The 24,565-nt window shown below is 41.9% G+C and overlaps 1 protein-coding gene across 1 annotated transcript; it reads right to left on the bottom strand.

Moving 5' to 3' along the window:
- Positions 1-1,062: 1,062 nt before the first annotated feature.
- LOC119165456 (female-specific histamine-binding protein 1-like) lies at positions 1,063-22,838 on the bottom strand. Its single transcript, XM_037417633.2, has 5 exons — positions 22,492-22,838; positions 19,457-19,629; positions 16,324-16,403; positions 2,881-2,967; positions 1,063-1,512 (listed from the first exon to the last, which is right to left on the bottom strand). Exons 1-5 carry the CDS (start codon positions 22,603-22,605, stop codon positions 1,385-1,387), a joined length of 582 nt encoding a protein of 193 aa, XP_037273530.2. The 5' UTR covers positions 22,606-22,838; the 3' UTR covers positions 1,063-1,384.
- Positions 22,839-24,565: the final 1,727 nt, after the last annotated feature.

Raw genomic sequence — 24,565 nt, 5'->3', positions numbered from 1 at the left:
GTCAGTACAAGTAACCCGTAAATAAACATAAACTCCTTGTTCTAGTTCGTACTGCTAACCATGCATGTATGCAGTAACATTCCGCTAAAGTCACAGTGCGGCAGCGTTTGTCGTGTATTAACCTGGTTTTACAATCCGCAGTGAACAGGTTATTGGCAACGCTCCAATGTAGTTAGTAAAGACACGTGGTTGATTGGGACATGCTTCAAGTCAAAAGTGAACCTTTGGCACAGTCTGGCTAGTTGAAATAGAAACTGAAGGAACCGGAAAACTAAAAAAATCTATTTCTCAAAGATTACTGACATTTCAAACACCGGGCCTGCATCTTCTTCGAGGGTGAGAAGGCCTGAGATGCGCAGCCCTTATACACTCTTCTTTACAGTGCGTCGAAAGCTCGCTGTGACTCGTCTCATGCCTTTTATGTATAAAGAAGGCAACTTCCCTGCGAAGTAGTTTGATGTTCCCCGATGTTTGCTGAATGTGCTAGGATTGAAGGTCGATTTGTCGGCGAGGTTTTCATCATTCTCCAGAATCGGAGGTGATGGTAATACCGCTCGTAGTGTTCTGCTACTGCGCTCGGTTCGATGTTAAGTTTACAGAGTTCGTTCTCGTGGTGCCACGTCCCTTCGTGAAAGTTATTTGTATTCTCCAACGTATGAAGCGTGGCAGTCGTCACACGACATGTGGTGCATGAAACCTTGAGCATCTTCCACGCTGTGAGCATCTGGATGCTTAGATCATAAAACGGGCTATTGCTTTGTTGGTGCTGGCGATGTAAGGGATCGACACGTGGCGTCATTGCGGTCAACCTAAGCAAAATATATTTTGGTTCAATTTTTTTTTCAATTCTTCCAAAACAACACTTGTTTTGCATTAAGCATTAATTATTCGAGACAAGTCGGGTTCAAATGGCTGTTGTTACGGCGCACAAAACATCCGATAATTTGAAGTCAAACACTGTATTCGGCCTGCAGAAGGTTTTTATTTCTAACTACTCGTGCTGACCGTTGGCAGTGAGCAGAAAATCCATCATCATTGATTTGATTGATATATGGGGTTTAACGTCCCAAAACCACTATATGATTATGAGAGACGCCGTAGTGGAGGGCTCCGGAAGTTTAGACCACCTGGGGTTCTTTAACGTGCACCCAAATCTGAGCACACGGGCCTACAACATTTCCGCCTCCATGGGAAATGCAGCCGCCGCAGCCGGGATTCGAACCCGCGCCCTGCGGGTCAGCAGCCGAGTACCTTAGCCACTAGATCACCGCGGCGGGGCGAAAATCCATCATCAGAAGCCTATACAACTTCCATCGTCGAACGCGCTGCACAAAGTCCTCGGGGTAAATGTTGACAATAAGACGTTTTACCGTTCAAAGTATAATTAATCTAATTCTGGAATGCAATCTCTTGTGTATACGCCCCGTACCGGTAGACCAGCAGCGTACTCATTGAACTTCTCGAGACAACAGGTTGGAACATTATTGAAATCAGTTACCCATAGTTCGTAACCTGAAATAGAATGCAAGTTAATTAGTGTCACAGAATACGACAAACAAGTTTTTGTAAGCCCTAAACCAATGACAACAAGACAAGGTGCAACCATGCATCTTTAGGAACAATTGAAAAAATAGTATTGGTAATGGTGACGCTTGGTTCCAAATTTTCAATTTTTCATACTTTTAAACAAACACGGCGACGAAAATATAATTTACGCATCTCTCGTCATTTATCAGATAAGAATTTAATGCGCAAAGTGTGTAGCAGAACAATATATATTTGAAAGCGTTCAAGCTTTGACAACCAAAACAATGTTTCTGATATCACAAATATAGCGTTACACTAACGTGGTGCACACAAAAAGCACTGTGTCCGATGTGTTCTCGTTGCATGATGGTATTATTTCCATCGGTAATATTAGCTTTGAGTGTTACCAGCATCTTCAAAGGCTCTGATCCCAGCTGATGCTTCTTAATCATACTGAGGTTCTGTTCATCATAAAATTTTTTGTGTCAGCTGTTGGTAATTATATTTCCATGGAGTCTAAGTATCAGTGAGTGAAGCAAGCATTATAAATCTTGGGCGTTATTTATATAGAGATATGCTTCTTATACGTACAAACTTTTCGGTTTTAACGCTATAGAGACAAACTCATAAATACCAACTTTTTATGTGCGTATAAAAATTGACAGTGTTTACAAAGATTAGCGGGTCAAATACATTTACTTTTGTTAAATACTTAGCCCTAGTGCATCTGCTTTTTTTTTAGATTCACACAATAAATTCGCGTATTTTATTGTCCCTGTAAATAAAAATTGGAGTATGCTTTTGGTGGCCTAGACTAACTATAAAATTCAGCAAAAGAAGCGTCTTCGTATACACCGCTAGGGTTTCTTACAGTGATGTTTCAGAAAACGCCCAGAGAGTGAATGAGGAACAGCACTAGAAAACAACGTTTAAATAGGAACTACTCGCACAGCTCATGTTACGTTTTCTAGTAAAGGCCAACAATTTTATCTCTAGAAACATTTGCCTGTGTGTCATCAACCATGCGATTCTACGAATAAAGCACAGACAAAGCTTCGTATGACACAAAAAGAGTGACACGAACTATTCTGCAAGTGCACTTGTTTTAAATGCCATCACCAATGCGTGCAGGAAAATATTAATATGAATTTCATCTATCCCTGATTGTCGGAAATCGGAAACTCGTGTACAATGTCCCATATTAAGCAAACAGAAAAACAGATGAAAGACAGTCATCTAGTAACTCATTTTTTGAAGCAGTCGAAGTTTATACTTCAGGAAAATGCGCAACACCTTCCAAAGAGCGCTGTGTCACAATCTCTGGTAGAAATGCAAGTCCCTAAAATTACGTACCTCCCTCAGTTCCGTTAGCGCCAAGAGCGTAGACCACATAGCAATTGTCGTCAGAGAATGCGAGGACATCTGTGAAGTTTTGTCCACCTACAAGCGAACATGACAATAATGCATAACAATTTCAAAGTTTTTAAAAGAAAAGGCATACGATATCGTGAGAGTTTGTAATCGAGCCAATTCATCTTATGGGATTTCAATGGCTTCAACCTGCCACCTTGATTATGTGCGTCCGATGCTTTACCAAATGAAGTAAATATGTAGTGGATTGCACATCTACTTGACTATGTATCTGCTTTATGAATTTCGTGAAGTGCTAACCAGCGTCACTCTAAACAATTACGGCGAGTGTGCAGCGCTCTTATTGTCACCGGCTGGCGTCAAGTTGCACGTGATAATATCAAGAGCTGGAAACCAATTGATAATGTATAGAAATCAGCTTTAATCTGCTATTTGTGCTCCGGAGACCTTAACTATCACTGTTTAAAAACTCATTGTTTCACAACACACAGAAGTTGTTTCCATGGTCGGTAAAAAAGTGTAAATTTCCTGTTTTTCTGTATTTCACCGAGAGAAAAGGGGGATATTAAACAAGAAAAAATAATTGGCCCCGTATCTGCATGTTTCACTGCAAATCTCGTCGAAAGAAGATAGTCTTGCGTGTGGAGAGAGTGAACAAAACGTTTATTTGATATTCTGTGTGAAACAATTGGTGAATTGTATTCTGGAAGCGCTGCGTTAGAGAGTCTTAATTGGTGAAGCGAAGGCGAATGAGCACATTAAGGATGACTTCATGGATTTATGTATCCGGCTGTTCCCTTTAGAGCAGGCGGTGGCTTACGCCACCTAACCAGCCAGTTAAGTACTATCACTGTGTGTTTAGGAAATAAATTTCACTCGCGCCTCGATTGTGGCCACCAATCAGTTGGCGTCCTCCTGTTTATTTGCACCCATGTGATGTCCATTTTGCCTTCACTGTCCCTAACCCCAATGCTTTGAAAATTTCGCGTCATTTTCTTCTACTATAGGGTGGAGCCCTTTAAAGAACATTATCAAATGTTCAGCCGTTTCCTCCTCCTCTCCACCCGCACTACATACCGTGTCTGTGCCTTGGTATTTTGCTCGGCATGCCTTGGTCCACGATAGTCCCGTTCTGGCCTCGAAGAGTAAATAACTACCCCGAGATTATTGCAGATCTTTTTCCTTGCAAGTTCCTGCCTAAAAGTTCGGCAGGTCGCCAGTGATGATTTCGTGAGCATTCCCGTCTGCATTCCCGTGAGCATTCTCGTCGTGAACATTCTCGTCTACCTCTGTTTTCTTCACCCTCGTCTTAACCAATGTTTACTTATGGCTTGGGATTCTGCTGTTGTCTAAATACTTGCGTGACAATTTTCGAGTTCATTTCCTACATTTAGCATCGACATTCTTCATGCACAAGTAACTGAAAACATTCTTAGTCCAACGCTCCTCTCCCATTTTCTTAATGACTTAACGAATTCTCTCTTGCTGCTAGCTTTGCTGCATTCAAACGATGTCTATCCCATGTCTCCCTTTACCAACTGGTTTGGGATATTTTCGTGTGCTCCCAAAACAAGTCTACCTATGCCCCGTTGTTTAATTTCCAATCTTGCTTGAAGTTCTGATTTCATGCACAAGACCGCATTGCCGAACGTCGAACCAGGGACCAAGACACCTTTTGAAATCTCTCTCACTACACTATACCTATTGTAGTTCGACAGTGCCCTATTTTTCAATACAGCTGCATTCTTGATACCATTAGTAATTACGTGTTTTTCGTGCTCCCTTAGATACACAGCCCCGTCATTTACGTCCAATTAGTTACACTTTTAAACGCACGCAAGGTAATTATAACGAGTCAGTATGGCTTCCAAAAGAATAAATCCACTGAACAAGCACTCTTGTATATCAAAGATAAAATAATAACTGATATTGAAGACAAAAACTATACGCTTGGTCTACTTTTAGATCTAAAGAAGGCATTTGATTCTATAGATCACAAAACTTTGTTACAGAAGTTAGAGAAGTACGGAATTAGGGGTGTTGCAAATCGGTTGCTGATAAGCTATTTAAATAATCGTCAACAGTTCGTACGTATGCAGGATGTTTCATCTAGTTATCTAACGCTTGAACAAGGCGTCCCTCAGGGCTCTAAGCTAGGTCCGTTATTATTCATAGTTTTCGTAAATGATATAGTTAATATGCCTGAATCCCCAGAAATAATAATGTACGCCGAATACACCAATCTATTTTTTTAAAATCACGGGCCCTGAATGAATTAGAATACAGTGTGAACCACTACCTTGTATCACTAGCTTGCTGGATGAATCGAAAGAAATTGCAATTAAACGCTGAAAAAACAAAATACATTATATTCAGGTCGCTCAATACATCCATCAATATGGAAATAACCATTACTTATGCAGGAATGAAACTGCAGCAAGTGAGTTACCAGAAGTTTCTTGGGGTAACGTTTATTGAAGAGTCAAGTTGGAACGCGCATATTAGCCAACTATGTGTAGACTTATCAAAAAGCATTGGTATTATGCACAGAATTTCTAAACCGAGTCCCCTATGGCTGAAACAACAGCTATACCATTGCCTTTTTATTCTAAGCTGTGCTATGGAGGTCTGGTGTGGGGAACAACTACCAAAACTAACTACAAGAAACTTGTACTTCTAAAAAAAGGGTTCTCCGCATATACTGCAAACACGAAGCAAATTACGCAAACTTGCGGACAGCACCTTTATTTCAAAAATATCATATGCTTCGTGCCGATCAAGTCTAATATATGAAAATATTGCAAATCATATTCAGCCAAAAACTGTATGAGCCCAACGAAGGAGCTAGACAACATACTTATCATATCCGCCAAATCTTGTGCCATCCACAACGAACAAGAACAAATTATGGTAAACAAACTTTTACCCATCAAACAACTTGTATATTAAACAAATTAGAACATAAGCTTAATTTTGATTGTACAGAAAAAGCATTTAAGGTACAAGTTAAAGAAGTGCTAATGCAGGAAAACATACTTTTTTGATGGATCCTAAAGAATACTAATGTTAGCAATGGTAGTAGTCGGGCGATGGAAATCTTGTACTACATGTATTTTATTCACTATAAAATATAATGGTATGTATCACATGTCTCTAATGTTCTAGTCTGATTCCTTCCTGAGTGATTGTTATTTAAGTATGCTATGTAGTAATTATGTTACAAGATTTTTATAATCAGTCAGATTCAATGTAACAGGATATTTTTGTCAGATATTCTTTGCTCTGTTGCTTCTTTTGTTCATAAAGGTCTGGATGCCGCGAAAGCTGTTTTTTATTTTTATTTTTTGATGTACGTACAGTGTACAAGGGTGTTGGGTCTTCTGTCAGGCTATATGCCTTTAGCCCCAACATCCTTTTGTTTCTTCTGTCTTGTACAAGAAAACAATAAAACAAATTTTGAAAATTGAATTGAAGTGAATTTATCCATTACGCCCAAATACTTGTATTCATCCACTATTTCTAGCCTCACTTCCTGTATCTTATGCTCACTGCCTTTGTTATCATTAAAAATTATGACAGCCGATTTCTCCCTGCTGATTTCAAATTTTACATATCTCCTTCAAAACCACACATGTCTATCAATTCCTAGAAATTTCCTTGTTGTCGTCTACTAATACTACATCATCTGCACACATCAATGCTGGTAATGACTGTTCAATGTGTTTTCCTTGCTTGGAAAAAGAGAGGCTGAATCCGAGTCGACTCCCCTCTAATTTGGCTTCAAGTCCCTGGAGATACAGCATAAACAACAGAGGTGACAAGGGACATTTCTGTAGAAGCCCGCGTTGGATCTCTATAGGTTCAGATACCTGTTGTTCCTATTTGATAACTACTTTGTTACTTTTATAGATAACCTTTAAAACATTATTTCTTCCATCTTCCACATCTAGTGTGTCCAGTATTCTACACAAGTCTTCTTGAATTACACTGTCGTATGCTCCCTTGATATCTAGAAATGCCAACCACAGGGACCTCTGTAGTTTTTCCGCTATATCAATACACTGCATCAATGAAAACAGATTGTCCTCCAACCTCCTTCATTTACGGAACCCATTTTGTAGTTCTCCCAGCACCCCCTAGTCTCCACCCATGTCTGCAGTATTTCCTTACTGTCTGCATCACCAGCCTGTAAACTACTAACGTCACTGCTATAGGACGGTAGTTGTTTATATCGGCTTTGTCCCTATTTCCTTTATAGATCATGCTCCTCCTGCTTATTTTCCACCCATTGGGAGCTTCAGCATTCACTATAGCTTTGTTCGCTGCCTCTCTTAATATTTGCTTAGAGTTTGGTCCTAGTTTCTTTATTAGCATGATTGAAATGCCATCAGGGTCTGTTGATGTGCTAGTAGGAACTCTTTTCTCGGCCCTTTCCCACTCTCGCTGTCCCAGTGGCGCCACTGTGCTAATTGGTCTATCCTCATATGGTAGGGTGCATGTAGCGCTTTCTTGGTGTTTAAATTTTCCGTCATCATTATTTTTATATATTCCATTGCCTAATCCCCTTTTAGTCGGACCCATTGAACTGTAGTTATAAACCCCTGTTTCATGCTTCTCTTGATACTCGGAGAATCGACATGGCTCCAAAAGTTCGCAGCTGCCTTTCTGTCCTTTTTGTTTACTTCTGCCATCCATTGGGCCCCCTTTCTTTGAATCTTTCAATAATCAAATCGGAAGCTTCCCTACTACAGCTGAAAAAGTTTCTGAAAAAGTTTTCTTTTGACATAATCCTCCGGTTCACCCCCCTCTTTAGCATACCTTTGTTCCCTCTAGGCTTCCTGACGTGTTACTATGGCTCCCTTAACTTCCTCATTCCACCAGCTCTTGAGTTTGTGCCTGCTTTTCCCGGTTGATTTTGACTCGTACTTTAGCAAGCTCTAATTCAAACAATCGAGTTCTATTTGTGTGCATCCACTTTGTTTTAGTATCCTCGGTGCTTATTTTCACAATATCTTAAGTTGCTATTTCTCTTTGCCTTTCTGAATAAGTATTGCCATGTGGTTGCTCGTAATGCGGCCCTTTCAATTCCATTTTTCTTCCAAAACTAAGCTTGGTACGTTTGTTATCAATGCCTGAGAATCTGGACCCATATTCATCTAAGCTCATCACCCTTAGCCAATCTCACATCATATGTGACATTATTACGTAATCTATAAACGACTGCAGCCTTCCCACCCATTTTATTTGTCCTCCGCAATCCTCGGTGCTCTTGCAAATGATTAAATCATGCTTTTCACACATATACATTAGCATTCTCCCTGTTGGGTCAGTATATCCATCCATATCTTCTATGCGGACATTCATATCTTCTAATATACTTACCTCACACTCTTCTTCTAGTTCATCAATGTCATTTCCTATGCACTGCATCATTTGTTGATTTTCCTCTCTAGCTTTTGCCCTGGTCCACAAGTATACAAAACCAAGGAGCGTCATTTGCCCTGCCACTTTTTCTTTTAGACATTAATATTCCTTGCACTCCTGCTTGACCCTTTGCCAGTCTGTACTTTTATGAATTATTGCCCCAATTCCACCCTCCTTTCTCCTGCCATCTGTTCCACTACAATCATCCTACGCGTAGTCCACATTATTAGGAGGTTGTTCCACATCTCTAAGATGTGTTTCTACAAAACCATTTACCATCGGTCTCTCCTCTCTTAGCTGTTCTATCTCTTCCCACTTCAGCCTATTCCTGCCACCTTGCATGTTAATATACCCTACGTCTGAATGGGCTCGGCCCTCGTGGCTACGTCGATTTCTGCCCCGGACTCTACCATTCTTGGTTATTTGTGCCACTTGGGATTCGTGTCTGACTATACCACCTGTCAAAGCGTCCCCCTGGTTGTGTTCCTCGTTACTAGCTATCCTGCACCCCGAAGAGCCCACGTGCCCCCCGAAAAAGCTGCTGCGCGTCCTGCAAGTCGCAAAGCCACCTCTTGACCTAGCCTCCTACGGAATCGAATTCTGTCTCGTTGAAAACTACCCCACCTATGCACCTCCCTCTATAATTCCACCACCTGAAAGCCCTTCTCTCGACTCACCCGCCATATCTCTTCATTTGCGTTGACAACCGCTCTTCGCAGGATGCCGTCACGCACCGGTACCTCCGGTATTGTGCATATTTCACCTCTACCTGAGGAGAAATGGCGCGCATGTCTTGGACCCCTTTCGCAACTTTGGTCGCAAGTCCTGCCATATCTTCATTTAGGACATCGTTTAAACCCTCTGGAATAATCACTCTCTGGATTAATCACCCTTTGCAATAATGACCACAAATGGCATTAAGCCAATTGCTTCGTGCAGACTAAAAGAACGGCTTTATTTCGTTTTCTTGCTACTTAACAATAAAATCGCCATTGATCCATCATCGTATCTACCTTCTCTATCAACTAGGCAGACCCGACATCACCATCCCAATTTGCTTACCCCAAACTTTGCGAGAACTGATGTCTTTCTGTATTCTTTCTTTCCACAAACAGTGTCTGATTGGAACAAATTATGTGATCCCCATTCATTGTGAATTAAGTAGAGTGAATTGCATTATGTATGGTCCATGTTATTCCTGTTTTTTTAATGCGATGTGCCCTTCCTGCTTAGACCATCTAAGGTTCGCAGTATATACTAAATAAGTAAACCGCCTGCAATAATCACGAGGTTTTGTTCATCAGCTGTAGTTCTGAGTTTTGCACTCGCACGCCTCATGACTGCTTCCAGCTTGCGTCCTCGCAACGTCCCTACTCTTGTCACCTTTTACGCTATCTTTGATTGCTTCTGCGTATCGACTTGAATTTGATTGCTGTGACTTTTCAGCTGGAGCGTCCTGCACCTGGGGGTTTTTCGCATCTGTGACGCCGGCTGCTTTGTCCCCTCCCAGCCCTACCACTAGTTCGCTGAAGCTGGGTCATGCGGCCAGTGAAGCGGCTGAACCTGCTTTTTCCAAACTTGCTTGTTCTTTCTTCTCCGCCGTTCTGGTTACCATTGCCCTACCGTTCTCTCCATCGGCCGCTCCTGTGTTCACCTTCGCTAGTGCCCTCTCGGCGGACTTGAGTCTTTCTCCTATAGTCCTCGTTTTCTCTTGCTCAGTCACCAACGCAGTCTCCAGCTCGGTGATTCTCATCAGCCATTCACTCTCAGCAACCATCAACTTCTGCATTTTTTTCTCTACCTCACATTGCCTACACTTGGGATCAGCCTCCTCTTCATTCACGTCTCCACTTGGGTTCATTTTCAAACCCACCCCACATCCTGAAAAAAAAACACGGCGTACGACAAACCCTGCTCTACGAAAAAAAAAGTCTGAGCTCTGCTACAAAACATTGCGTGTTCCGTCTACATGCACCTCCCCCACGGGGTGGCAAGAAAAAACACAAACAAACCAAGACACACGAACTAGTAATTACCTGGTGACTGGGTGACTGACACGCGAAAAAGACACACAATGTAATAAGTGCTACAAAGGTTTTAACTGCTGCCTTATTGATTGTAAAAACAGGCTCAAAACATCTAAACTCACGTATTTCCGCAGTCTATCATCATCGTCATCATCAGCCTGACTACGTCCACTGCAGGACAAAGGCCTCTCCCATGTTCCGCCAGTTAACCCGGTCCTGTGCTTGCTGCTGCCAATTTATACCCGCAAACTTCTTAATCTCATCTGCCCACCTAACCTTCTGTCGCCCCCTAACCCGCTTGCCTTCTCTGGGAATTCAGTCAGTTACCCTTAATGACCAGCGGTTATCCTGTCTACGCGCTGCATGCCAGGCCCATGTCCCTTTCCTCTTCTTTATTTCAACTACGATATCCTTAACCCCCGTTTTTCCCCTAATCCACTCTGCTCTCTTCTTGTCTCTTAAGGTTACACCGACCATTTTTTTTTCATTGCTCGCTGCGGCGTCCTCAATTTAAGCTGAACCCTCTTTGTAAGTCTCCACGTTTCTGCTCCGTAGCTAACTACCGGCAAGATACAGCTGTTATATACCTTCCTCTTGAGGGATAGTGACAATCTTCCTGTCATAATTTGAGAGTGCTTGCCGAATGTGCTCCACCCCATTCTTATTCTTCTAGTTACTTCAATCTCGTGGTTCGGCTCTGCGGTTATTACCTGCCCTAAGTAGACATAGTCTTTTACAACTTCAAGTGCACTATTACCTATCTCGAAGCGCTGCTCCTTTCCGAGGTTGTTGTTTATTACTTTCGTTTTCTGCAGATTAATTTTAAGACCCACCTTTCTGCTCTCCTTGTCTAACTCCGTAATAATGAGTTGATACACGTCCCCTGAGTTACTCAGCAATGCAATGTCATCGGCGAAGCGCAGGTTACTAAGGTATTTTCCATTAACTCTTTTCCCTAACTGTTCCCATTCTAGGCATTTGAAAACCTCCTGTAAGCACGCGGTAAATAGCATTGGGGAGATTGTGTCCCCCTGCCTTACACCCTTCTTGATTGGTATTCTGTTGCTTTCTTTATGAAGCACTATGGTAGCAGTTGATCCCCTGTAGATTTCTTACAGAATGTTTATATATACTTCATCTACGCCCTGATTCCGCAGTGTCTGCATGACGGCTGATATTTCTACAAAATCAAACGCCTTCTCGTAATCTATGAAGGCTATGTATCGTGGTTGGTTATACTCTGAGCATTTCTCTATTACCTGATTGATTGTATGAATGTGGTCAATTGTTTAGTAGCCTGTTCAAAATCCTGCTTGTTCTTTTGGTTGATTGAATTTTAATGTTTTCTTTATTCTGTTAGCAATTACCTTTGTATATAGCTTGTATACTACAGATAGCAAGCTGATCGGCCTGTAATTCTTCAAGTCCTTGTCATCTCCTTTCTTATGTATTAAGATCATGTTAGCGTTCTTCCAAGACCCTGGTACTCTTCCTGTCAGGAGACACCTCGTAAACAGGGTGGCTAGTTTTTCTAACACAATCTGTCCTCCATCTTTCAGCAGATCTGATGTTACCTGATTCTCACCAGCAGCTTTGCCTCTTTGCATGCTCTCCAAAGCTTTTCTGGCTTCTTCTATCATTACTGGTGGGGTGTCATCTGGGTTACTGCTTGTCTTTATAGTATTTAGGTCGTGGTTGTCTCGGCTACTATACAGATCTCTGGAAAACTGCTCCGCTATTTTAACTATCCTATTCATATTGGTAGTTATTTTGCCTTCTTTGTCCCTTAGTGCATACATCTGACTTTTGCCTATCCGAAGTTTCCTCTTCACTGCTTTGACGCTTCCTCCGTTTTCGGAACTTCGAAAGCTCTGCCAGTTTTATTTTGTCTGTTGTACTTGTTACTTTCATGATTTGACGTTTCTTAATTAGGTTCTTCGTTTCCTGGGAAAGCTTGCCAGTGTCCTGTCTAACTACTCTGCCTCCAACTTCCACTGCACACTCCGTAATGATACTTGTCAGATTATCATTCATTGTATCTACGCTAAGGTTGGTTTCCTCACTAAGAGCCGAGTACCTGTTCTGCAGCGACACTCTGAATTCCTGTACTTTCCCTCTCAGTGCTAGCTCATTGATTGGCTTCTTGCGTATCAGTTTCTGTCGTTCCTTCTTCAAGTCTAGGTGAATTCGAGACCGTACCCTTCTATGGTCGCAGTAGATCGGGAGCGCTCAAAGCACGTCCATCCTCCATGCCAGTCCAAAGGAACGTTAGAAACGAGTAGCATGTGGCAGTTATCTTCAAAAACGAAAGAAGGCGTGCGCGCCTGTCTCGGAGAAGATAAGGTGTAAAGGGCAAAGCGACGGGCAAGTGCCGCCACCGCGTCGTCTTAGCAAAGCGTTAGAAACTTTTGCCTTTCTGAGCACCGCGTTCCCTGTCAGCGTAGCTTGAAAAACATTAGGGCCTTTATGATTACTTATGTGTGCCTTCTCCTGTATAAAGCCACACATAGAAAATATCGGCGTGTTGTTATCGTGCCTCAAATACGCGCAATAATTGCTTTTCAAGTGACAATCGCACAAGTATGAACACTGAAGCTTGAGCAATATTGGTGGGTGTTGCTGAGGGTTTTAACCATTGACGTATCGTTGGGAGCTTTTAAATTATGGTTAGCGCGAACGAACCGACGAATGTACAGACAGAGAGAAAAACAGTCAGACAGACCTGGTGTGAAAGGCCCCAAGATTGGCTAATGTCTTTAAAAACAACGCCATTTAGGTTACCTCGGTTAAAAGATTTGAAGCTGGTGTATTCTGTAAGTTGCAGTACGCGTTCACAAGTAAATCACGCGCTACTTGCGTCAAGATGTAAAACAGCGGTTAACATACTCTACAGTAATTGCGAGCGTAGACAACAAGGCGAAAATGGTACAGACTGCTACGATGGTGAACATAGTAGATCTTAGCGTTTGTTTGTTGGAAGCACATTTAACGTTCACTCAGTGTGTTATCAGAGCTTTACCATTACGTATCAAGATGTTTCGGAGCTCAATATTAAGACAACCCTCAAAAAAGTGGCAGCGAAAATTAGTCTGTGCTTGCTTTTTCAAAAGCTGTCCACTTCTACCATGTAATATACCCACAAGCATGGCGTAGCGCGACCTCTCAAGAGAGGTCTTTTGAAGCGGCTACATTAAAATGCACTTGCATTGTAGGCCTTGGACACAAGGACGCTGATAAGGCACTTGTTCCTTAAGGGAATGGACTGTTGAAGTACGAACCGTTTGCGTGCCTCTCAAAAGGATAAATTAAATTTGACTTTAGGCTTGAGGATTTGTTTTTTTTTCTTTTTTGCGATGGGCACGATCGCAGGTAGGCGGGATGGCCTCCTTCGCAGTTCACACAGCGGGCTGCTGCAGTACAATTTTCTGAGACGTCTTCATTGGAGCTACAATTTCCGCAAGTTGCATGCCCTCTGCGGCTTTGCGATTCATATCCAAAGCGCTGGCATTTGAAAAACCTGCAAGGATTTCGTATGAAGGGCCTGACTTGAAGCTTGCCGTAGCTGGTTTCAATTCATTTTGATAAATCGCTGGTACCAAAGGTGATAATTCTGTGTGTTGTTGGTATTTATTTCTTGCCCCGTCGTATGACTATTTTTTAACTTTCGCTACATTCTGGTCTTGCCAGCCTTCTAATAATTTACTTTCAGATAGTTGGAGGACGTCATCATCAGATACCAAATCACGGACTGTATTCACAGACCTGAGTTCGCCTACTGAAACTGGGATGGCTCCGAATGTACAACTTTAGATACGTTATCATATAGAAGTTTGCTTGTCGCGTACCTCCAAACGGAGGCCGCCGCTTTCCAACTTGGTTACATTGTAGCCTGACCCAATGGCTTCTGTGAGCGTTTTCGAAACAACGAAAGGCGAGATATATCGGACTGTTTTGTTTTCTTTTTTGCTGTGCACGCCATGGTACTTTAGGAACAACTGCGTTTGTGTCAGGAGTGTGAAGCTTTCTTCGGTGCGCCACCTTTTCGGGTGGTCATCAGGGAGTGCAGGGAAAAAGTGTCCCATACAGGAATGCGATATTCGGTAGCGCTGGTGGCCACCCACAACCGAGCTCAACGTGTGGAAGCTACAAGGTTGAATAGTAAACACTTGGAGACGTCAGCCATGCATTGCCGCTATAACCGAATATAACTACCCAAGGTTGGGTAACTACGCAGGTTTAACTCTCACCGCCAGGAAATTTGGAAATTTGGAAGGCCTTAAATATCCACTCATCTGACGTCGGCTTAACCCCCAAGATCCGTTTCTCTCCGGGCACAGCGAAGCCACTTATGGCGAGGCGTTTGAATGAGTCGAACTCCCCCCCCCCCCCCCCCCCCGTTAGCTCTACATTATTTGAGAGTGCACACAATAATGTGAAAATAGCACAGACTACTACGATGGCGAACATAGCGGATATTACCGTCTTTTTATCAGGGACATATTGAACATTCACTCAGTGTTTACCATTACCTCTCATCATGTTCTTGAGCTGAACATGCAGACAACTCTTAATAAAGTGGCATTAAAAATGAGAGGGAGTATTTGTGCACTACCACTGTGTTTAAATAAATGCTAAAATAGGCATTTTGACATAAAAATGATAGCTTGCATATAGGTGTCTTCTACTAGCTGTTTAGATTTCGAAAATAACCATCAGCAGTTAGAGGCAAACAGTACTTCTAAAAAAGCGCATGATATGATTTTTAGGGGCCAAGCTCCTGAAGACGTCGGTATGTCCAGCCCTTGTATAAATTTACGTGACCGCCTACAGTTCAACCTTTGCCAACTGCCCACTACTTTGTCCTTGCAAACATCCCCATACACTCCATCATTGATCCACCACTTCACCAACCATATAGCACATATTGTACAGAAGTAGCCAGTAGAAAATGTCAGATGTTCGTGTACATGTATAAATGTGCGCGTCCAAGATGCATAGATTGTCCCTCTCGATGTACTCCTTGTTTGTACGTGAACGCCTATAGTTCACGTTTGTAAACTGCCCACTACTTCGTCCTTGAAAACACCCCACTACGCCTCATCCCAGATCCACCAAGTCACCCACCATAAAACCGTTATAATGAAGGGCGGACGTAACTGATGTATACCAAGCACTTACAAATATTAATTTTTTAGTATCATTATTTGCAGTGTTGGTCACGGTGTTTGGTGATGTACTGGGCAATATTCATGAATGATTCACGCACGGTATATTGATAAAATTCTTCGGTGCTCCGCCCCAGTTATCATCGTACATTCCGTGGATATTCTGTGATTGTTAACAACGCAACGTACGTCGATGGGCGTGTCAAGACACTCATTTCAGAAGAAAAAATTGAATGAAATTAGCTCGTCGTCTTTTATTAGCTTTGCACAGGCACAGTGCAAGTGGGTATTACTTCTGAGGGAACAGCAGTGTTCTTACAGCTTGAACTGACCTAATTTTCAAACCTACACAGAACGCACGTTTAACATAATCAAGCTTTGTTTAGACAAGAGTGCTTTGGTTCTATATTATAATTGCGCATATAAAAGTGAATGGCCCTAGTAGAAAACTGCTGGCGGTTGGCATGGCAGTGAAGAGCTTAGTAATGTAGCGTATTGAGCGTGTTTCTATGTCAGTGTAGTTTTATACAAAAGTTGATGAAACACATAAAAAAGTTCCCGAAATTATACGCTACGAATCATATGTACGCAAAGATGGCAGAATTTGTAAAGTGATCTCAAAATTGATTGTTGAAAGTACGGTTGCCTATATATCTGGTTCCCTGTTATCTAAATAAACATTATTACAAGATAGCGCATGTGTGCGTCCCATGTTTCTCTGTTCGAATGTTGTCATGCGCTATAAAGCTGCAGCAGTTTTGAGGTCACTCAAATAGTAAAAGTACAGTAGGCCTTACACCAACACTTACCTCCCGTTTCGTATGTGATGGCGTTTTCCTTACTGTAACCGTACATCTTAACAGCAGTTGCTTTTTCATAAGAGCCTTGGCTGAAAGTTTTGTCAAAGAAGAATGCAGGTGTAACTTTAGCCCCAGGTTAAAGTAACATTTATATAGGAACACAATATCATAAAATGCTTCTTTTAAAACGATATACTCTAATCAACCTTATTGAAGCAATCAACCAGTCTATCGCAGGATAGTTTTCTTTCATAAAGCAAGGAACGAAATGTTAAGCCCTGGGTATTCACGAGAACCTGTAAACTATATCATGCGTTGCTTTTGTACACAGTTGATATCGCAGTGCAAATTGCTGTATACCGGGTGTGCTTCACTCATAAGCACCGTCACAGGGTTTACCGGTCCATGCCACTCTACATTTGTGGTGCTGTTGCAAGAAAGCCGATTGTTCTATCACCATAATTCTAGATTACTACGCATGGTCACTCTGTGAACAAGGTTCGAGGCAAGTCCTTAGAAAATAGGATTATCACAATGCATTCTAACGAAAAAATGAGACACAACTTAAATACACCGCAACCACTCAATTTTACAATTCGAAGCTTCATTCAGATGTGCCATCAATTCGGGGCTGTGAGTGTATACGGGAGGGCCTTTTTTATGTTAAAAGCGTTCGCAATACTCAGTTGGGTCTCTTTACTTCTACGTTATGAAAGCTTGTGCTCACATTCTAACTAAAAATGACCAAAACGCATGATTTGTGATAAGCTTATCTTGCTCGAGATTACTACCCTGAGCGCAGTGGCTTACTTTCAGAACCAATACCACATACCTCTCAGTGATGCACATTGAAAGGAGCAAAGGAAGTGTAAAAAGCTGTCAATTGACATGAAGCGTCGAGATCTTTCGTGTTATAGCTGCCAACAAACGAGCGCAGTACCAGAGGCATCATTTCATTCCGCCCTCTTACTATTACTTTTTATTCGATTGTACAGATGTAAATCTCCATGAAAACACCTTTTCATGAATACGACAGATATCCCTAACGTGTTTCAAGATATACAGAACAGCTCCAGACTGCACTTGGGAGTCATCGCATAACTGATAATAATATGACTTCCTTACACATTTGATTTCTGACTCGAATTTGATTTCACAAAAATGCACTAACGTTCTCCTGTGCTATTCGACAATATACTGATATTTCTCTCGAACGTCTTTGAAAATAAGGTTTTTGGCTCCTGTTTCCGCTATAAATAGACCAGAAAGCCCTGACTCATTAATTCTGGCTGTCTCTTCAAAATACAGGGCGATACAATCCTAAGATTGGTTTTAGATCAAAATACTAAGTGCAGTGTGCCTCCTCTTCATGCGCCATTAGCACAGGACCGAAACACAGTTACATATATTCGTTATTAAATGTTCAGACACCTGACCCTGTTCTCAGTAGACGCTTCTGCAAGCTTTAGAACATGTAGGCAATGCCTAACGCCATTTAAAATACTCTCTATTGCATCTAAGCGATACAGGTCGATTTTCTTATCTACGTATATGCTGTAGTATCTAAACTTTCGCTTGTAGTAAACACCTTCGTAAAGTAAAGAGCACGTAAAATTACCTATTGTTCTACACTATAGTCCTCTATCGTGACACCTCCCTTTCTTTCCCCAAGTTGTATCGTTAACTTCATGAGCAGTGGCAGGCTAGAAAACCGCTTTCCGACTGATAGCGCCTTCATTCAAGAAATGTCTTCTTTTTGGACCACATCAGCATAGTTTAGAGCAACCAATGCAGTGATTATGAAGCTCGCTCATACGCAATTTTCTCGGCACATTGACAGTAACGGCAAAATATTTTGAGTGTAAATGGCAAGAGCAATTCTACAGGGGTACTAACAGTCCTTTTTGCTTGAATTTTGTACACATTGTTCTAAACTTCAATTTTTTGCTAAATTACTCTCATTACCGAAGTACCATATTCTCCGTCATAACAACCACGAAACAAAGAATATATTATCCCACGAATAGAAGAATGAACACCGGGGTTGGGGGTGTTCAACGCAGTAAGGACAGCCTAGCGTCAACTGGCTAGCTCCAGTGCTCTCATGCAACTTCGATATGCTTTATCTTTCCTCTTGGATAACATTTGCTTTCAGTCTTGTTCTTCATAAAACTATATTCTCAATTTGATTGGCGGTTTCCATGACTGACAGGTTACACGTTATATTACCAGCGAAAAATAAATTTCGCTCCTACAGTGATGCCGAAAGAAAACAGACATTCGCATAGTGCTAAGCAAATGCATATGGAAGTTCGACACGCAGCGTCAACGACGTCTACCGACGCGAGGCTCTGCTGACCAACAGCCAAGCCTTTCTACGTTCAAGTTTCCTATCCATACGGCCCGACCATTCTTCTGCACTCGAAGTACTTCTGTGGTGCTCTATTGTAAGACAATACTGAAGCCTGATCGCCAAGAAATGTGGCTGCACCTTCATAGATATCATGGCGTGTCACGTTTTGTACTGTAATAGTTACGCCCCCGTCAATCACACGAAATTTTGTACAATCTTGAGGGAGGCTTTTAGGAGCCCGCTGAGCGCCTCGGGCGTGCCAAGGGCCGCAGCCAGTCTCTCCTTAGATCATCGTAGGCTTCCTAGGATTAGACAATTGATTCATCAATGCAGTGTTATATTGCATCGGTAAAGTAATATCTTTGTGAGATGGTCTTCTTTTGTCGCCTAAATGGAGACCCTCAACATAAAGTGTTGAATACAGCCAATGGGCCACACTCAGGGCCATTGAAAAACAGTGGGTATATGAGGAACCCATTAGGCAAAGGTTGTGAACGTCCCCGTATTAGGAAAAAGGTGATTTATTCATTTTTATTCAGATCGCTGAGAGGAGTTTGCAACTATCTCACGCCCGAGCGGCAATGAAGAGTACTTTCCTAAAATGGGTCAGGGCCTCATGATTAGTCACAACATAAACTCTCATTTATTGCAAGGCGTGGGGCTTAAATAGCTGACTGGCGTGCTCAAGCATGAGACAACTCATTAGGGTTTTGCGAAGCCGGGATGACAGTGATTTCAATATTGTGTGGCAGATTTTTCAGATATATTAAGAAAAAAAAGGGTACTTACAATAACGCATCATCCTCATTCCTAAACAAGAAGAATACCAGAGCGCTCTTCTCATCCTCGTTGAAGCTGACAGACGAAACGCCCACGCATGTAAAGTTATTACCCCACACTGGGTCGATCCTATAGGTGGCATTTAACAAGTCGTAACGTTCTGTAATACTCTTGTTTAAATGCTGAAAAGAAAAATACATATTTAACTCACAGCTTCAATTTAGCTTTTTCGATTGTCAGCAAGTTACTTTAAAATTAGTGAGATAGGGTCCTCAAGATTCCCTTTAGCAGTGTCTACCCACATCCTCTCGATTAGTGTAGCAAGATGAGAACATAGAATTCCAATCGACATTGAATTTTTGAGAAGCGACCACTGCCCTCGACGGGGGTGTCAAAATGAGTCGAGCGAAAAATTCGCATCCCACAGTGATCCTCAGACGACGAGCTATGACATTACATAGTGTAGCGTCACTTTATTATACGGTCACGCAAAGTGCCCATGTCGAAAAGCATCTGTTCCCGGAACTAGTATCACACAACGCAGGGCGCACAAAGCCTCTTCTTTGACAGAAGAGACACAAAGGATGATGACCTAATTTAGCAAGTCCTCTTAAGAAATTCAAAAGTGTGATATTTTAATTTTGCATATATATATATATATATATATATAGATATATATATATATATATATATATATATATATATATATATATATATATATTATGGTGGGCTACACTTCATTTACGCCGCCATCTCAGCCTCTGGACTTCACGCCTTAGCCAAATTCAATAGCGTACTGACTGCATTTCAAGTACTGTTTACTTGCGGAATATTTCGCGCATTTTGCAGTAATTAGAACACAGCACTCATGCTTGCCAGTGCAACGCCATATGAGTTCGGCCGGCTCAGCGGTTTTCACTTGGACATGCAGGAAATGTATCTTGTGCCTGGTATGAATAGTGTAATGAAGCGCGTTATATGACGCACGTAAAACGTTACATATCTGCCTCATGTGTTGTCAACTGCACTTTGCATAAAAATCTAGTCAACCACTGACAAATATTTTGTTGTTTTTGCGTTACTCTCATTTAGGCGCTGTGGTCTGCGTTATATAACTAAATATATTTTGTGACAGATATAGCGAAGATAGAGAGCCGTGAAAACAGAATCTACGGGCATTGTAATTACGAGCCGATATGGCTGTCAATGGCGTCTAGTCACAAATCGTCTGCTGCCCAAAGCATGGCTTTCACGAAATCACTGCCAGGAACATTACTCCAACGCCATTTGTCAGAGAAATGCTCTCGGTAGGAGACGGCGCACAACAAGACGACGCTGAGGAGAACGATATGCTGGAGAGAATGGTTCGTGTAGTTATACTCAGGGGTGAAGTTTTCACTTTGACAGTCATGTTGCATATTAGGTGAGTTTGTAAGGCATGTTTGTCTTTTTGTTCTATTAGTGTAATATATGGGAAAAGTAGAATAAAAATATAAAAGACTCACGTATAAATAGAAATTGTTGTTGATTTTAAAAGTAATATTTGTCTGGTTTTTTAACAGGCCTTTCCGCACAAAATGAAAGAAATGGTGGATCCCACGTACAATAGGAATCGATGATGAGAAGCACGAATGCGGAAGGTTGCTATATCACATTAAAATAAGCATAACGTTACGAAATTGACGTAAAGTATACCGTAAATCAATTGACATGGTTATTAGTTTTGCGCCTGGCATTTGTGTTCACTGTTTTTCACGTCGCATCATGCCAAATTTGGTGTATGTGAAGTTAACGAAAGGGCCACGAGCCCACTATGAGCGTAGCATCCAGCCATGTTCAATGACACGCATGCTATCATTATTATGTTTGGACGCGTCATTTACATTAGTCGTCTATTCTTATAACGCGATACCAAATTGGGTATATGTAGAGTTAGCAAACGGCCGAAAGCTCGCAATGAGCGTAGCATGTAGTCATGTTTTATATGACACACATGTCATGATTATCATGTCTGGACGTGTCTTTTACCTTTTTTTTCTATTCACATCACGTGATAATAAATTTGGTACTTCTGGAGCTAGTGAAGCGGGCACGACCACGCTATGAGCGTAGCTTGTAGTCATGTTTTACGTGACACGCTTGTCAATATTATCATATTCAGACGCGTCCTTTATCTTCGTTGTGTATTCACTTCACGTATTATCTAATTTGGTATATTTGGAGCTAGCGAAATGCTCGCGAGCACAGCATGAGCGTGTCTTGTATACATGTCCTCACATGATTATTGTGTTTTCACCAGTCATGTACTTTTGTCAATCATTCACGTCCCGTAATACCTAATTTGATGTATGTGAAGCTTGCGAAACTACCGCGAGTGCACCATGAGCGCGATGTGTAGTCATGAGTTACAAGACATGCATGTCATGATTTCCACAGTGGGGGTCTGTCAGTTGTGTTCGCCATGCAGTCATGTCATACCATATCAGTTTTCTAATATATTATGTGAAGGCAAGGTTCTGCTTGGCGTTGCATATCTCAGTTGCCAGACTGGGGGATGGTTGTTGCCAGACTGTCACCAGATTTGGCAGAGAATTTTGTCCCTGTAGTTGTGACTTCTACGTGAGGGTTTTATGTCGTCCGTGGTGCAGGTCACCTGACGTGCATTTCGCGAGTGCATGTTTCGCGAGAGCTTTTACCACTGATGTATATGCACTTTACACTAAAGATAAATCTCCAACCATAAAATAGAATGTTCCAGCGGACATTGGCGCTCTAAGAACATCTAATAGTTTTTAAAGTAGTTGAAAATAGACCAGCATTGCCTACCTATTCTCTATCCCCACTACTAAATCTGCTGCTTGTGTGAGAACTTCCTACACTGCACATATCAGATGGTGTGTGGGTTCTTTTCGTTGTCACAACGCATGGTGTGTCGGCACAATAAAAACTACATTCGCCAGCATTTACGTTCACCCAAAAGAGAACTTCTCACTTTCATATATTTCTTCGTGCATACACATCGACACCAGTGTAAAACTTTTTACCTTCAATGCATCTTGGTGTGCCCCATTGGCCGCTTCATCCGCCCAAACTGGCTTATCACCCTTCACGTGGCTTAGAGCTGAGGCGAAGGCAAGAGAGAATACAAGAAGCTTCATGTTGACTTCCTTAGAGGTTTAGTGGGTGGATGGAGTGCTTGGAGACTAGAAGCTTCTGTTTTTATACACAGTGCTATAGAAGAATAACAATGAGGTAAGGTGAGGACACCATCGCATCGATTGATTATCGACAAAGCACGTTTGCTAGCGTTGTTTGATGGCTGAATGTCTCGCATATCGCCCCGCCGCGGTGGTCTAGTGGCTAAGGTACTCGGCTGCTGACCTGCAGGGCGCGGGTTCAAATCCCGGCTGCGGCGGCTGCATTTCCGATGGAGGCGGAAATGTTGTACGCCCGTGTGCTCAGATTTGGGTGCACGTTAAAGAACCCCAGGTGGTCTAAATTTCCGGAGCCCTCCACTACGGCGTCTCTCATAATCATATAGTGGTTTTGGGACGTTAAACCCCACATATCAATCAATGTCTCGCATAATAATACATTTGTCATGGTAAGCACGCTGTAGTTTAGAACATTATTTCGTTTACGCATCTTCAAACTGAAGGACCATGATCATTCACTTGTTTCTCGATAGCATTGTCGAAAGACAAGTGATGCTACGCAAATTTCTGTGAGGTACTTATTGTATGGCGATGAATTTGTGGGGTACTAATTGCATGGAGATGAACGCATTGTATTGTGATGAATTCGTATTGCAAGTATCCATGGCGTAATGGGGAGGCGGATACAATGTAGCTAGTCAGATTTTGTTTTCCGAGTCTAGCATTACGTAGTCATTTATGCAACCATTTGAGCTTGTCTTGGCTATTTCAATAGGCTCACGTGTGTTCGCAAGGTTACAATGCGTGCATGTACAGAAGGCCCCCGCCTACTCTTAGGGGGCCCTTCAGCCGCAATTAGCACGACACGAACCAACAACGCTAGGAATAAGAACCGCTTTCTATTCACGACTCAGAAGCGAAAAGAGGCTCTTACTAGCATAACATTGCACAAACACATACAAGAAGACCAAAAGCCTGGAACGAGCAATCACCGTAGTCTGGCCGTCAACAAAAAATAGGGCGCGAAACGTAAAGGCAGGAAAAAAACCGAATTCACACGGAACTCGCGATAGAATGCGAGTCAACGACACACCTTAGCGGATGGCTCCAACCGGCATGACTTCTGCACTGCAGCACCACCAGATGCAAAACTTGCCGTGTCGCGCAACCATTGTCGCATCCCACCTCCTTTCGCTGAGGGAACGGTGGGCAGGCATAGAAAAAAAAACAGATTAAAACCTTCCCTTTATACATTTAGCTATAGATTGGTGTGGGTACCAAAACTTTTGGGAATTTCCCTCATTAAAATGGCGTATGCATTAGCTAAGTCATCGTTAGATGGACCTGTTATTCACATATAACCAGCATCTAAATTCGTTATAGGGGACATAATTAGAAGAAAAATGAAAAAATGATGTTAGAAGAATTTCCCTTGCCATCCTCAAAAAACACAATAAAATTTCAACACCTACTTTGCCGTTGGACCAATAAAATATTTGACACACATGCAGTTGAAGTCGCAATCACTATTCTGAGGTGTCAAACTCCTTATCTCAATTTTTATTTACAAAGAATTGGTCTGGCTGCTTCTTCCAATTCTTGGTTTTGCGGAGTTCCTGAGACAACAGAATATTATCTGATATACTGTAAAAGATACGCTGCATTGCACAAAATCACATTAGACGCCATCTTCCGTCTCGTAAGGTTGGAAGTCAGCACTCGAAATGTACTTTCTTTAGGATCATTTTTCTTAGGATTCAGTGAAGAAAAATTGCCGATTCCTCGCAGGAGTTTGTTAAAGCTTTAAAGAGATTCAAACTGTAAAGCATAATAATACTAATGAAGTACTTTTTTTCTAAATTGCTTTATTCATTCGTTTCTTTAATGTTCTTGCTGAAACCATCTGCTTCATTTTCATATCTATTATTTCGAATTGTCCATTATTGATATTTACTTTTTGCCC

Source organism: Rhipicephalus microplus, chromosome 8, assembly GCF_043290135.1.
Source record: "Rhipicephalus microplus isolate Deutch F79 chromosome 8, USDA_Rmic, whole genome shotgun sequence".
NCBI lineage: Eukaryota > Metazoa > Arthropoda > Arachnida > Ixodida > Ixodidae > Rhipicephalus > Rhipicephalus microplus.
Note: the sequence above shows the minus strand (reverse complement) of the source record. Positions and strands in the feature narration are given on the sequence as shown.